At 41.1% G+C, this 13,931-nt stretch overlaps 2 protein-coding genes across 2 annotated transcripts in view; one reads left to right on the forward strand and one right to left on the reverse strand.

The window, feature by feature from the left end:
• B4GALT6 (beta-1,4-galactosyltransferase 6) overlaps positions 1 to 4,654 on the forward strand; it is a 123,810-nt gene extending 119,156 nt beyond the window's left edge. Inside the window, exon 9 of the mRNA XM_064481527.1 lies at positions 4,481 to 4,654. Coding sequence (XP_064337597.1) covers positions 4,481 to 4,601 — 121 coding nt within the window. The 3' untranslated portion in view covers positions 4,602 to 4,654. The remainder of the gene's footprint in view (positions 1 to 4,480) is intronic.
• The window catches only part of DSG2 (desmoglein 2), a 34,967-nt gene that overhangs the window by 16,813 nt on the left and 4,223 nt on the right, over positions 1 to 13,931 (reverse strand). Inside the window, exons 2-5 of the mRNA XM_064481526.1 lie at positions 5,604 to 5,639; positions 4,203 to 4,337; positions 504 to 665; positions 194 to 338 (exon numbers count right to left, since the gene is read on the reverse strand). Coding sequence (XP_064337596.1) covers positions 194 to 338; positions 504 to 665; positions 4,203 to 4,337; positions 5,604 to 5,639 — 478 coding nt within the window. The remainder of the gene's footprint in view (positions 1 to 193; positions 339 to 503; positions 666 to 4,202; positions 4,338 to 5,603; positions 5,640 to 13,931) is intronic.

The following is a 13,931-nucleotide window of genomic DNA, read 5'->3' on the forward strand; positions in this document are numbered from 1 at the left end:
ACTTGTCACATCAATCTGACAATTAAGTTCTGAGGGTAAAAAACTTGTAACAGAAAAGCAGTGCTAAACCTAGAGCAAAAGGTTTCTTATGGGTAATACTCAGCCTCCACGAAGACAGAGGATTTAGCGTTCAGCTACACAATGGGGACGAAATGACCTTGGGTATTCATTCATGCAAATAACACACTCTTACTTGCCGCACTCAACTCTTCCACGGACCCAACAAAGACATCCTGCGTGAACACGGGCTCGTTGTCGTTGATGTCAAGGACCTTAACGCGGAGTTCTATGGGCTTCTCTAGGTTGCTTCCTTTCTCGTCCAGAGCGTAACCAATTAGCTGAAATCATGGCATAGATAATAGAAGAGATTTGGTTTAAGCTGAGGTCAGTAAACTACCACAGTCTCAAAAAAAAACCCCAAAAAACAAACAAACAAAAAAACAAATCATAACTATTCCCCAAGAAAAATGACTAACTGATGAAGGTAAAATTGTTCTTCTTACCAGAAAAAATGGTGTTTCTTCTCGGTCAAGGATGCTGGTAACGTTCAACTCTCCGGTGTCTTTGTTATAGACAAACACACCAAAAGGCGGCTCTGTGATCCCTTTTCCAGTGTACTTGTATGTGATTTTTAGTCCTTTTTCTTCTGCAAGATCAGAGTGGATCTAACATAAAGAGAAGAGAAGAATGCCTCAAGTTAAACCCTCTATAACTTACAGGTAACTATTTTTGATGGAACATTTCCCTCTGAAGCTGTCAGATGCTGACAGGAGAGAGGTGGGAGAACACAGGTGCTCAGAGGTGCTGGTGTCAGGGAACCGGTTCTAGTCCTGCCTCAGCCACTCACTAACAGTTACGTGATGCTGAGACAGTCACTTACCCTCCTGGGCCTCGGTGTTCTCATCTGTAAAGTGGAGAGATACCATTGCCTACCTCTTAGGCTAGTTACCAAATTAAGATATCGTTAGGGGGTACATCTTGGTGGGGGTGAATTTTAAATTTATCACATAAGAAGGTAAAAACTGCAGAGTCAAAATCACCTCCCTAACTCTATTCAATCATCAGGAAAGTATGAATAAGGCATCCGTCCATAGAAGGGTTAAAATGGTCAAGCGCTTCCCCTGCTTGGGTGCTTCAGCAAATTATAACCTGCTCGGTCTTCTGTAGTTATCACCTTCGTCCTCCATAGTTTTATTTGTATCTCCAATTCTTCATTAGTAAATGTGTCTGTGGCCCCCTACTGGGTCCTCAATTTCTTTCTTCAGACATCACTGAAGCCATCACCACCCACCTGCCTGGCTAGTTCTTTGTCCTGGAATCTTGGGATTAGGCACACGCTTCCCACAGGAGTCCCAACATGCACTGCGGCAGGGGGGCTGCTGCTGACAATGATCAGATGCGGCCCCCAACCTCCTGCGACACCTGTTCTGCTCCCGGAGTGGAATGGTGACCCTGGAGCAGTCCCACGATCACTTTCCACTGAGCCCCCCTCTCTCTGTCTGTCACTACCTTTCTCTGGGTTTCTGTTTGTCTCTCTTTTTTTGCCAAGTACACACATATACACACACAACATATGTGTATGTGTATATACATATTATTTCAATATTTATAAAGGGTATTCTAGATCTTTATGCACTGATTATATACATTATATAATTCCACTTATGTTAAAAATAAAACCAAACTGTGTGTAGACGTAACTGTTGGTTTGTATATACATACGTATGCATATAAGAGTATGTATGTATATACACATTTATGCATTTCATAAGATTTAGAAGATAGTAAACTGTTGACAGTGTTAACACTAAATAGAGAATTTGAAAAGTTGGGGAAATATAACAAGATCTTCAGTTTTATGCAAATTTTACTCTTAACAACTTGCCTAGTTAAAATCTGTAAAAACAGCTAACACTATTAAACCCCCCAAAATCATGTATTTTAGGGAAATCTATTGAAAGAATGTGTGAATGACTCAGATGTCTGTGACCAAACCAAACCAAACCAAACAGCTTAACTGCTTGTATACATACTAACATGTAAAGCCGTAATTAAAAATTGGGATTTCAGAAGGCTTTTAGGAAAACAACACGTTGCTGGAAAAAGGAAGCTGTCAGCTTCTGTAGCTGCTCTTTCCTTTAAGGAGCTCGTCTCATAAGATGTTTATAAGATCAGAAAGATGAAGGTAAAACCTCCATATGAACATTCATTCATTCACACAGACGTTTCCTGAGCACCTCATGGATGCGGGCACTGCTCAGGGCACAGGCAATGAGCTGAGAGCCCTGAGGACACAGCCCCTGCCCTCAGGGCACTTACACCCTACTGAGGAATCAGCATAATGTCCTGGAGGGGAATATGTGGGACAGACTGAGGGGATTGAGAGAGATGGGGTGGGGCAGGGACGGGAACTCTCTTAGGAGGTGACTCTTGGCTAGAGGCTTGATGCTGTGATATGGCAAATATTTGCCAGGAAAGGGATCTGTGCAGAGGAAATGGCACGTGCTGAGGGTGAGAGGCTGGAATGAGAGTGTTCAGGGAGGTAGCCGAGTGGGGGGCTGGTGTGGTGACAGGAGCCGAGGTCAGAGAGGTCAAGGCCAACACATCCCAAGGGCTCCTGCAGGCCCGGTGGACAGCTGATTCCTTCCACTGCAGTGGGCAGCCGTTGACAGGCTCTCACGAAGGGGATGAACACACTTTGATTTGTCTTTTCAAAAGATGACTCTGGCCACTTTCTGGAGAATGGACTGCGGTGGGGGCAGGGGAGCAGGGCTGACAGGAGGGAGATGGGGTCAGTGGCTCTTCTGGGAACACAGGTCAGAGATGACACTGACTCCTCTCCGCTGCCACCCGCCTCGGCACACTTACTGAACCCCAAAGAATCAATGCATTTTAGGGAAATCTATTGAAAGAACATGTGAACGGGTAGGTGGCACTGGAGAGAAGGTGGGCAGCGATGGAGAGAAGTGGGCAGATCTGGAATATATTCTGGGGGTAGAACTGAGAGTACTTGTTACATTTCTGAAATCCTGGCTGGAATTATAGTGCCACTTACTGAAATGGGTAGAACTTACGGAGAACAGCTTTGGGGAAAAATCGAGGGCTCAGACTTCGCACATGCTGAGTCTGAGATATGTACTGGTAGAATTACCATATAATTTACCAAAGAAAATAGGGCCCTCTCAAAGTGAAGGAGAGTATTGATTGATTAGGTCAGGACAATGGGCACAGACTAGGAGTGTCGCAGGCAGGATGTGTGCTCACCCTACCGCCTATTACATTCTGTTCATTTTGAAAATTCCTTTTCATGTGTAGGGTGGCAGAATATGCCTCTTTGGTATAAGAATTATTTCGAGCTGAAAGCAACTGAGAAGAAGCAGACACAAGGAAAGCTCTCTGCCTTCCCCCTATCTGCCTGAAAGCAGGGCATAAATTTGTAAAGATGTCCTGACCCCTCCACCAGGAAGGACAAAAGTTAATCACGAGTAAACCTCAGAGTAGACCTTAGATCTCTATCAGCCTGGAGGCAGGACCAGAGGAATCTACAGAACAGACCTGACTGACTAGCTTTTTCTATTCTGAGTGGCCCATATATTTGCCTTCCCACAGTTTGCTGCGTCTAGGGATTCACGGTCCTTTTCCTTTGTCTTGTCACTTCTCTAAAAATTTATTGTTCCTTTGCTAAGATGCTCTGTAAACCCAAATCTTAACCAAACCTTTGAGTTACTCATCTCGGGGTACTCCCCTGTGTTACATGCGAGAAACATATGTTAATGGACTTCTGTTTTTCTCTTGTTAATCTGTTTTTGGTCTGTCCAATTCACGGGGCCTCAGCCAGAGAAGCTAGGAGGGTAGTAGGTCAAAGAACAATGCCCTGTCCCCAACACAGGATAATTTTTAACACTCTGTTAATGATTCAACTAGCACCAGATTCAACTCTTGGCTGAATCAAAGCCCCACAAATATGTACATCCATATATATATTCAACAATGATGCCGCATCTTCCATAACGGGGAAGAGGACCTTCAAGGAGGCACTACCTGCTAAAATTAAACTCTGCTCATTTTCAAAGACACCTGGAATATTAAAAAGCTCAGTACGTACATTATATAATTTTCTTAAAATTTTAAAGTGAACCCAAAAGCCCTCACAGCACACTTGAGGAATGTGCGTGCATTTCCTGCTCCTCTTTAGAGGGTACCTTGGCGATTGGATTCTTTCTGGACAGATCCTCTCCCTCTCGAAGAGCCACGGGGGCCGTGATCCAGGCACGCTTTTGCCTCACTAGGTGAGTATGTTTAGGAAGCTGCTCATTCTCACTTCTTGAATGTGAAACCTGCAACAATAAAATAGGGCCAAAAAATTGTTAGGCAGCTTATGACAATTAGTGTGATTAGTACGGCATCCTGAAATTTACTTACTAAAACTTTAGAAACAGCTGTGCCAATCTTAAGGTATAAATTTCACATTTCTCAACAGGCTTCATTTTCGAAGAGGAAACATACACACTCCAGCAAACTGCAGAATTGAAGGGATTGTCTCCAAACCAGTGAAGCAGTTCTTTATCAGTAAGAGAAGATTTCCCAGAGTGAAGAGTTAAAACGGCTAAAGAATAATTTAATGACCTTACAAACAGGCAAATTAAAATTAACACACCAAGTCGAGTCTTTTTTTCCCTCCTAACTGAAAATGAAGTTTCATCTTTCTGTGGTGCTTTACTAATGTGTTGAATTACTAATGTTTTAAGACTAAATGTTAGTAACTTGTTGGTATCAATTTGACTGAAACCAGTAAAAATGTCAGTTAATGAATTTACTATTTTAAGAATGAAGTTAAAGGATTAAATTGTCCATCTTTGGTTTTCAGGACCTTTAAGTGGAAAGCTATGCCATTAATTCTCACTTAGGCTTTAATAGATAAACGTATATTTTACCCAAGGAAAATTTCAATAGAGCTGATCTGGTTTGTAAAGATCAGAAATGATTATTACACTAGGGTTATCATTTTTATCATTTTACTCATTGTGTTGTTCTGTATAATAAGTATTTTATTTCAAACTATTTACACTGGTATTCACCAGGTCATCAAGTTTTTTCTTTGTTTTTAGTCGAAAAAATTCTTCTATAATTAAAAAAGTTAAAATATGTAGTAAAACATTAAAATAACATTAACGTTTATAATGTAAAACCTCTTATTTTTTCGCTCATACTTCATAGAGCATTCACTGTTAACAGCTTGATGAATATCTTTTATGATCTTTTCTTATGACCAAACAGTTGCACATGTAAAAAGGTCCTTTTTAATACAAATGGAAATATCCTGTGTATCTCATTCTGCCCCGCCCCTTTTTTCATTCAGTACCTCATCATGGGCATTCTTCCACGTACCGTAAATTGTTTTACCATTCTCTTATTGATGGACATTTAGATTGCCAAAAACTGCTGCAATAAACACCCCTGGAAAGAAGCTCCTGTGCACCTGTCTGAGCGGGAATGGCAGAGTCTGAGGGAGGGCACCTCTTTAACCTGGTAAAGCACAGTTATCTTCCATGAAATTAAGCCTCTAAATTCAAAAGACAGAAATAGTTTCTTTGGTTCCTTACCTCTAAATGGAGTCCATTTCCAAAGTTAAAGCAGATCTGGAAAACAAAATTATTGATTTGTGGCTTAATACAATTTATCACTCAATTCGGCTTAAATACTTTGTGGATGAATAGCCTACCACCTAGGACATTATAGACATTTAAAATAAGGGGCGGTTTAAAACTACTATTCCCCTCCTTTGTCAAAGGGAAACAAATGACAATTTTCCTCCTTGCTTTCCCGCCATGACCAGGACCACAGAGAGAAATCCACTTTTTTTTTTGGATGCATTAAGGCCTCCTCCAGGAAACTCAAAACACAGTATTTGAAAAACAAAAACACTCCTCTTTAAGTCTTAGCCACTCCCTTCTCCCTCTCTCCTTATGCTGTGGTTTTCACCTCGAGTTCTCGGGGACCCACTTGTCTTTCCTCAAGGCCTTTAGTGAGTTGTACCCCCCCAACTCCCATCACCCCCCAGGGGTCCCCCACACGACTGCCCATATTCAGACTTCATTCCTCAACTTCCTCAGTCCCACCAGCTGTTCCTTTGGCTCTTATGAAGCACTCTGGTCTGACACTGCACAGAACTGAGTAGAGGTACATTTACACCTGCACGACAAACTCCCCTACTGCCTTTTGCCGCACTTTCTCTATAGTCCATTAATCTCCTCTTGGCCTCACTTTTCTCTTGGCTTAATATGAACCAGCGCTTCTAACATAGTGGCCCCATGGGACTATTTATGCTTAAATTATTTGACATTAATAATTCATTTGCTCAACAGCCACATGAGGCAAGAGGCTTAAGAACAGTTCCATCCCTGCAGACAACTCTATGGACCAATGCTAGCAGATTACTGCCCGCCGTTCCAGTGACTCAGGGGTCCTCACTCTCTTGATCTTCTAATATTTCTGCCTCACTTTCACCTGCAATTCTGTAAGCCTCACTATTATTCTCTTTGACTCTGTGCTGACAACATGGCTGGAGGGGGCTAGACAGGCTCACACATCCAGGCTCCCTCCTTCGGGGTGTGGTGTTGGTTTCCAGGGTGACTTCGAACGTGTTTGTTTGCCCAGGAGAGTCCTGCTGTGCAGGCATCCCATTTATTAGCATCCTTTGATTCTCAAAAGTGTGCTCATTAGCTCATAAATTATACAGTCACCTTATCTTTGCTTCTCTTATTGTATCCCCATCACACCATCCCAAAGTTCCAGAGAATGCTCCAATCACACTGACCGCACTCCTGAACCTCGTCACTCTTAGGAGAGGATCTCACGTTTTATTTGACTGAGATTGTATCTCGATCACCTTCTCCTTCCCTTCTTTCTTTAAGGACGGGGAGTCCTGCTGCCTTTCCAAGGTGAACCATCATCTGTGTGCTTTATTTTCAAGTTTCCACTTGCTCTCCCACATTCACTTTCTCAAGAAACTTGTTCCTTCCACTGATCTTTCATCTTCACTCGCTACTGGCTAATCAGACGTCTTTATTTCCTTCTCATTGGCTAATCAAACATATTTAGACCTTACTCATCCTAAAAACAAGCAAACAAAACTTCTTCCTGATTCTGCTGACACCTACTCTACTGCTTGACATCCTTCTTCAGCTGTAATCCAAACCGAAGTAACTGTCTATGTTTATTGCCTTTATTTCCCACCTGCTATTTATGTATTTTTTTTCAATCTGCCTTAAATTTGGATTTTTCTCAGTCTTGTTTCCCTTTTTCATGTGCATCTCAGGTCACATGGATCCATGAAGCCTTAGTGGGTAAATCACGGAAGGCAGAACTTTCTTGCAAATGGCTAAGCCTCTTTTGCTTACGTACATCCCCTGAAGGCTTCTTGTAGGGACTTCTCTACACGTGGTTACTTCACCTTCCTTTCCTCCAACTTGTAGTACGTGTTCCCGCCGCCACCCTTGCAAAGAGGAACTTAAGGACAGTGGATGCTCAGCCTCTAGTTTGAGTCTTTCTAGGGCAGATGAACAACTGTGGCTAATATTCTATTTTATGGTCAGATAAATGATTCCTTCCTCACCCTCCCTGTTACTAGTTTACCCAGCTAGCAATAGCCAGAGATACTGCTAAACAAAGTTGTGCTCCCCAAATTCATGTACTTTCAAAGGTGGCAGGGCATAAAAACAAGTGAAAGCAACGCTGAGTGGATTACTCCTCTCTGCACGTGTCTCTGGCAGGAATTTCCAAAAGGAAAGCCTAGGGACTGGATCCAAGGCTCCTCGGTGTCACATCATCAGGGGACATCCTTAAAATGTAATGGATTTCTTGTCCAGCCTCCTAACCACTGGTTTCCTCTTCTTTGTTTCTTTTGAGTAAATGCAATTATTCTGACCACATATCATGTGTTTCCCGAGGATATGAAGGGAAAAAAAAGCAATTTATAGTCTTCTAGTCAAACATAAACACTTCATAAGGATATCGTCATCGACTTTCACTGGAATGTACTTTCTAGACGTTCTTTGTTAAGAAATGCAGAAAATCATATGGTTTAACGTGTATTTTGTTCCCTGGGGATCCTGTTAAAATGAAGATTCCAGTTCAGTGCGCCTGGAGTTCAGCCTTCCCCTCTGCATTTCTGACCGGCTCTCAGATGATGCATGCCAGCGTGGTAGGTTCTTGAATCACACTTGAAGCAGCAGAGTTGTGGGATGGGACATGGAGTATCATTTGTTCATGTAGGGATATAGACAACGAAGCCCACCTGCTCACTGTTGCCTCGGTAGTTAACACAGGAAACTTGGTCACTCTTGATCGCTAACATCTTGAACGCTGAGAATCTTTTATTTCATGAATTTACTTATTCTTAACAATTTAAAAACTTATAAACTACGAACACAGTCAGCCCTCACCTGCGGATGTAGAACAGGTGTATACAGAACCACAGATACAGAGTAAAATGTACTACCCCACTTGATACAAGGTACTTGAGAATCCGTGGATTTTGGTACCTGAGGAGATCCTGTAACCAGCCCCCTGGGACACGGAGGGAGGACTGTATATACAAAAGCAGAGTGAACAGTACAATGACCTCCAGATAGCTAACACCTAGGTTCAACCATCATCTAGCATGCCTTGTTTTCTCGCTGACCCATTGCTTCTGAAGGGGTTTTACCTCATTTACACTTTACTATTGTTATGTGCTTCAGCTATGGCAGCATTTGATTTTTGAGAATGTCCCTAAATGCTTTTTAAAAAAATTGAAGTACAGTTGACATACAATATTGGCTTCAGCACCCACTTCTTTTTAGATAAATTTTTTACACACTTCTTTTATCCAGTGTCTTTCCTTACAAAGGCACAAATCCCACCGTGGGCCTCATCCTCATGACTTCATCTAAACCTGATCAACTCGCAAAGGCCTCGCCTCTAAAAACCATCACGTTGCAAGTCAGGGCTTCTACGTGTGAATTTTGGGGGAACACATTCAGTCTGTAACAACGCGTAAAAGAATTTGGCCAATGAAACATCAAGAGTCTGAAAAAAGATTCTCCTTTCTAGGGAGAAAAGCATTTGCACAGCCTCTCTTTTTGCCTCCTTCTACAGATTGTTGAGCAAGGATGTGACATTTGGAATCGCGACAGCCATGATTAGAAAGCTGATAAAATGGCAGGGGAGCCAAATGGAAGCCATGTATCTCTGAATTATAGAATCGGTCAAATCTGGAGCCACCCCATCTCTGGACCATTTTTTATGAGATAGAAAACATTCTTTTAATTTAATCTTTTAGTTGGGTTTTGGTACTTGTACCTGAAAGCAACTTCACTAATATACCCATTTCGCAGAGTTATTACACAAATTAAAAGAACTAATACATAAATGAACTTATTGCAATGACTGGCACAGAGCAGGCACTCAATGAATAGAAGTACGATGGTATTTCCTCATTTCTGACTTGCATTTCCCTCATCTTAAAATTCCTGAAATCTGGATTTATTCATGCCTTCCATTTCCCAAGCTCCTATAACATGCTAAGTAATAGAATATTCCTGTCCTCTTTGATTCCTACATGTTGGGGAGATGGACAAAAACAGGTTGTGATAAGAGCTGTAAAGAAAATTAAAGTAGGGACAGAGAATTAAAGTAGAGAGAGATCTAGGACTGTGGGGAGGCTCTCGGAAGAAGTGAAATGTACATAGAGACTGGAATAGGATGCAGGAGCAAGCTGGGCAGAGTGTTGCGTAAGGAACAGCCAAGACACGAGGCCATGTTGACGTCAAGGGGGCGGAGTCAGTGCAGACGATGTTGGGGTGCTGGTAATCTGTTTCTTGATCTGCTTGCTGGTTACATGGTATGTTCAGATTGTGAAAATTCAGTAATTTAGTACCTTCACTAAAAAGTTACCAAAACTGATGTGCATATCTAAAGCTGAGGGTCTCCTGGAATCTAACTAATAGTTTCGCTATGTGCATTTTATAGCATCTATTGTGGTAGCCTGTTTTCACAGACACTTAATAATGACACGACAAACTGAAATATGTAGTCCACATTCATGGTACAAAAAACCCCCAAGAGAATTATACCAACATTTTGTCAATTGTGGAACTGTTTGTTTATTTGACTAAGGAAATAGCTGAGATCTTAACTGCTCCTTCCTAAAATAAATGATTTGGATATTTCCTTGGGACTCTATCTCACAGAACACATTCTTAATTTAGAACAGTAGTTCTCAACTGGGGGAGATTTTGTGCACATGCACTAACCACCCTCTCCCTCCCCAGCTCCTGCCACCCTGCAGTCACCTGGGGTACTTGGTAAAGTCTGAAGACATTTTTGCTTATCAAATCAGAGTTGAGGGGGTGGTGAATGCTACCGGCATCTATCGGGTAAAGACCAGAGATGTTGCTCAGCATCCTACAATGCACAGGGCAGTCCCTCCCGAAATAGCAAAATGCAAAGGTTGAGAGACCTGAATTTAGACCATGTTTGTCTGATTGGAAGTTACTGTAGTAACTATGGTCAAGAAGGTCATACAAGTTCCCAGCACTGTGGACTTCTGTAAACTTGCAGACTGGCAGCATACTGCAGACAATATAAATGGAGTTAACGGATATACTCCATCTTCTGTCCTCCATTCCCACTCCGTCCCACTTCCCTTTGACCATTCTCAGTTCTGCAGGTCTGAGTGATGTCCTGTGCAGATGCTACAGAAGGGTTTCAAGCACTGGAAGGATGCCTGGACAGGATGACCTCCCAACTATGAAATCTGTAACTCTTTTCTTCTCACAGGGAACTTGGTGGTAGAAAAATGTCACATGCAACATGCTTTTGAGACTGAAGACAAGTCAGCTCTAGTCTCTATATTCAAAGTAGTGTTTTTAGTTGAACCAGACAAATCCTTCAAAAGCTCTCCCATTAGATCAGATATATGTGCTGTAAAAACTGGCCTTCTTGGTAACTGACAAGAAAAAAAATTTTTTTTTCCGGCAGAGGCAAGAGGGAAGGTCAAATATCACTGAAAAAAATACAACCAATCAATGTGCTATTTGTTTCCAAGGTCGCACCCTTAGAAATGACTTCCTGTTCTGAAGTCACCTTGATAAGTTTAACAAACAGAATCCTGGAGGCCTTGAGTCACTGAATGACAGCTCCTCCTGGCTGACAGGTTGTTGGTCTTAAGTAGATAATTCTGAAACTTTCTTTTGTGATTCTATGAGTTCGTGGTGAGGTGACCCCTTTAACCTTTATATCTCAGATTACTAGATAACTTATTGCAGACGAGATGTAGAGGGTCCAAAGTAATTTAAAATACTGTTTTAACTTTGAGGCATTATAATGGCTTATTATTTCCATTCAGCCAGAAAGAACCTCACAGAGAAGGTCTGGAGGGTGGTCAATGGATGATCTTCAGGGCCCAGATAGGGGTGACCTAGCACGTGCCTGCCGCCTCTTTAAGCTCACGCCCACCCCTGGACAATCACAGAAACAACTGCTATTTCCCTTTCTTACCCACTCTCCCAACCAGGCAGAATGTTTTAAAATTCTTTGTCTCTCCCTTTCATTGCACAGAGGGCAGAATCAGAAACTGCCTGGAGGGTCCCTGGCTTACTTACCCCCAATCCACTCTTAAAAGTGTTTTCAGCTTTGGCTAAAATAACTCAAAAGGGGGAAAATGAGATAAAAGAAAGGCCATGGATGCCTCTTGTTTATTTCCTCTGATCACATATCCTAACTTTTCTATTTGTGTAGACAGCACTGGTCCTCAGCAGCCTCTTTATTCACAAGAAGTTCTCACAAGACCTCTGCAATGGTACAGGCAGAGGGGTTCAGGTGACCCAGGGCAGGAAGGGTGGACTGGGGATTTTGGTCAGCTACCCTGATACACCTAACACAGGTGAGATTTATCTTAGAATTTCATCTATCGTACTCTTTTCTTCTTTATCTTTTTCTATTTTTGAAGGAGGGGAGGTGGTCTATAAAATTTCTTACTTTATGGCTTAACATCATACCTTATTTAGAAAATTCCAACTTAAAAATCCAACTCTTAAATGACCCACACATAAGCATAATTCCTACGGCAATGTCACTCAACAGTTAGTTTAAATATATAATTATATTCGTTTTCATGGCTGCTAATTTAAAAAAACCCAACAGCCAAGAAAAGCAGTATTTTGAACTTTAATTTTTCAACTCTGAATGTGAATTTTAGATAGTAACATTATATACTTTATTAAGTTCAACATACTAATAAAGAATTATAAAGAATTACAGAATAAATTCCATGACTGATCACAATCTTTTGCCCGCTCTTCAGATGTTTGGGCTAATCTTAATGTAACAAATATGAATTTGGGTGAGTCATATTGAAGTTAGCTTCAAAAGGGAAGATATTTTCCTTGGAAACATTTATTGATGCCAAAAATCTCCTAACAGATTTAGCAATGCTGTGCTACACTTGAGCTGTTAGATTGTGTTGTGAACCGTCATTTCAAATTAAGTTTTGTGTAATCATGGTCAGCTCCTATTTTTAACTTGGCATAGACAACCTGCAGGTCCAAAAAAGTCAACATTATTTTATTTAGTGTCAACTTCCTTGGCCCCTAAAACATTAAAAAAAAAAAGTCAGAGTTCCTAACAGCTAAAAGTAGGGTTTTTCATATTTAATCTTTTCCATTCCCAATTATTTTCTAATAGGGATGTTAATTAACTGTGGGTCTCATACTTGAGTGGCATGTAAATTGCCTTATTAAAATACAAGACTTCTGGGCCCCACCCTGGAGTTTGATTCAGTACATCTGGGGTGGGGTATGAAAATCTGATGTTGCTGGTCCCGAGATCACACTTTTGAAAATAATTGTGAAAAATCACAGTGTAGCAAAGAAAAGGGTTGAGCCTGGATAATTCACAGACTGGATAATGAGCCCTTAATTACAGAGATGTGTGAAACCATATATTCCAAATAAGGAAATTCAGCACCTGAGTTACTCCCATCACAAGAAGATTTTCCGCTTTAGAAGCAGTAATCAACTACAGTAAGATTGCTTTAAACTGTTTTCTTCTGGTTCAAACCTCGTCTTCTAGCCTAAGTTATACTGACCCTAAGAATTTATTTTTGAAATATTTTGCCATTTTGCCATTTTATTAGTGTTTTCTATAACTGCTACAAACGCTTTGGAAATCAGGCAAAATATAAATAAATATGCATATCTTTTCAAATACACCTGTATAATACATAATTTTTTAGACAAAAATGGTGGGCTGTTTCCACCTTTTTGTGGCAATATATTCCTGAAAATTACACTAAAAAATAGAATGAAGAAAACCAGATTGTTTTCCCCTCAAAGGCTTAATTAAGACCAAGGGCTTCAGATTGTCCTTTTGTACCATTAGATGGCACTGGTCTGTCAGTAAGTCAAACTTCAGGAACTACCAGAAACTGACCAACGAGAGACTCCCAGGTCCAAAGTGGAAAACAGGCATTTTTCACTTGGCTTCAAGGAAGTGAACTGGCAAAATTCAACAGGGCAAATCGATGGTTTTAGAAAGTGGTTAAGAATACTTCTGCAAGACTGTGAAATTAGGCAAATCTCAGTTCACATTTCTTCTTCTTCTTCTTCTTCTTTTTTTTTTTTTTTTACTTTCTAGAATGATTCTAACTTGCAATGAAATTAAACCAATTATCTAGTTCCTTAAGTTCAGGCCTTATGTATGACTAACTATAGAAAACTACTTGTAAAAGGAGGTCACAGTGATGCCCATTCGGGGGGAACCTGGGTTCTAACCAGCTTTACCCATTAGTAACATTCACTAAATCCAGTTACTGGCACAACAGCGGGTGCTCAAAAAATGTCGAATTCTCTCCGCTACATCCGCCTTTGCCCCACTGTAAGCTCCATGAC

Source organism: Camelus dromedarius, chromosome 32 (genome assembly GCF_036321535.1).
Source record: "Camelus dromedarius isolate mCamDro1 chromosome 32, mCamDro1.pat, whole genome shotgun sequence".
Lineage (NCBI taxonomy): Eukaryota > Metazoa > Chordata > Mammalia > Artiodactyla > Camelidae > Camelus > Camelus dromedarius.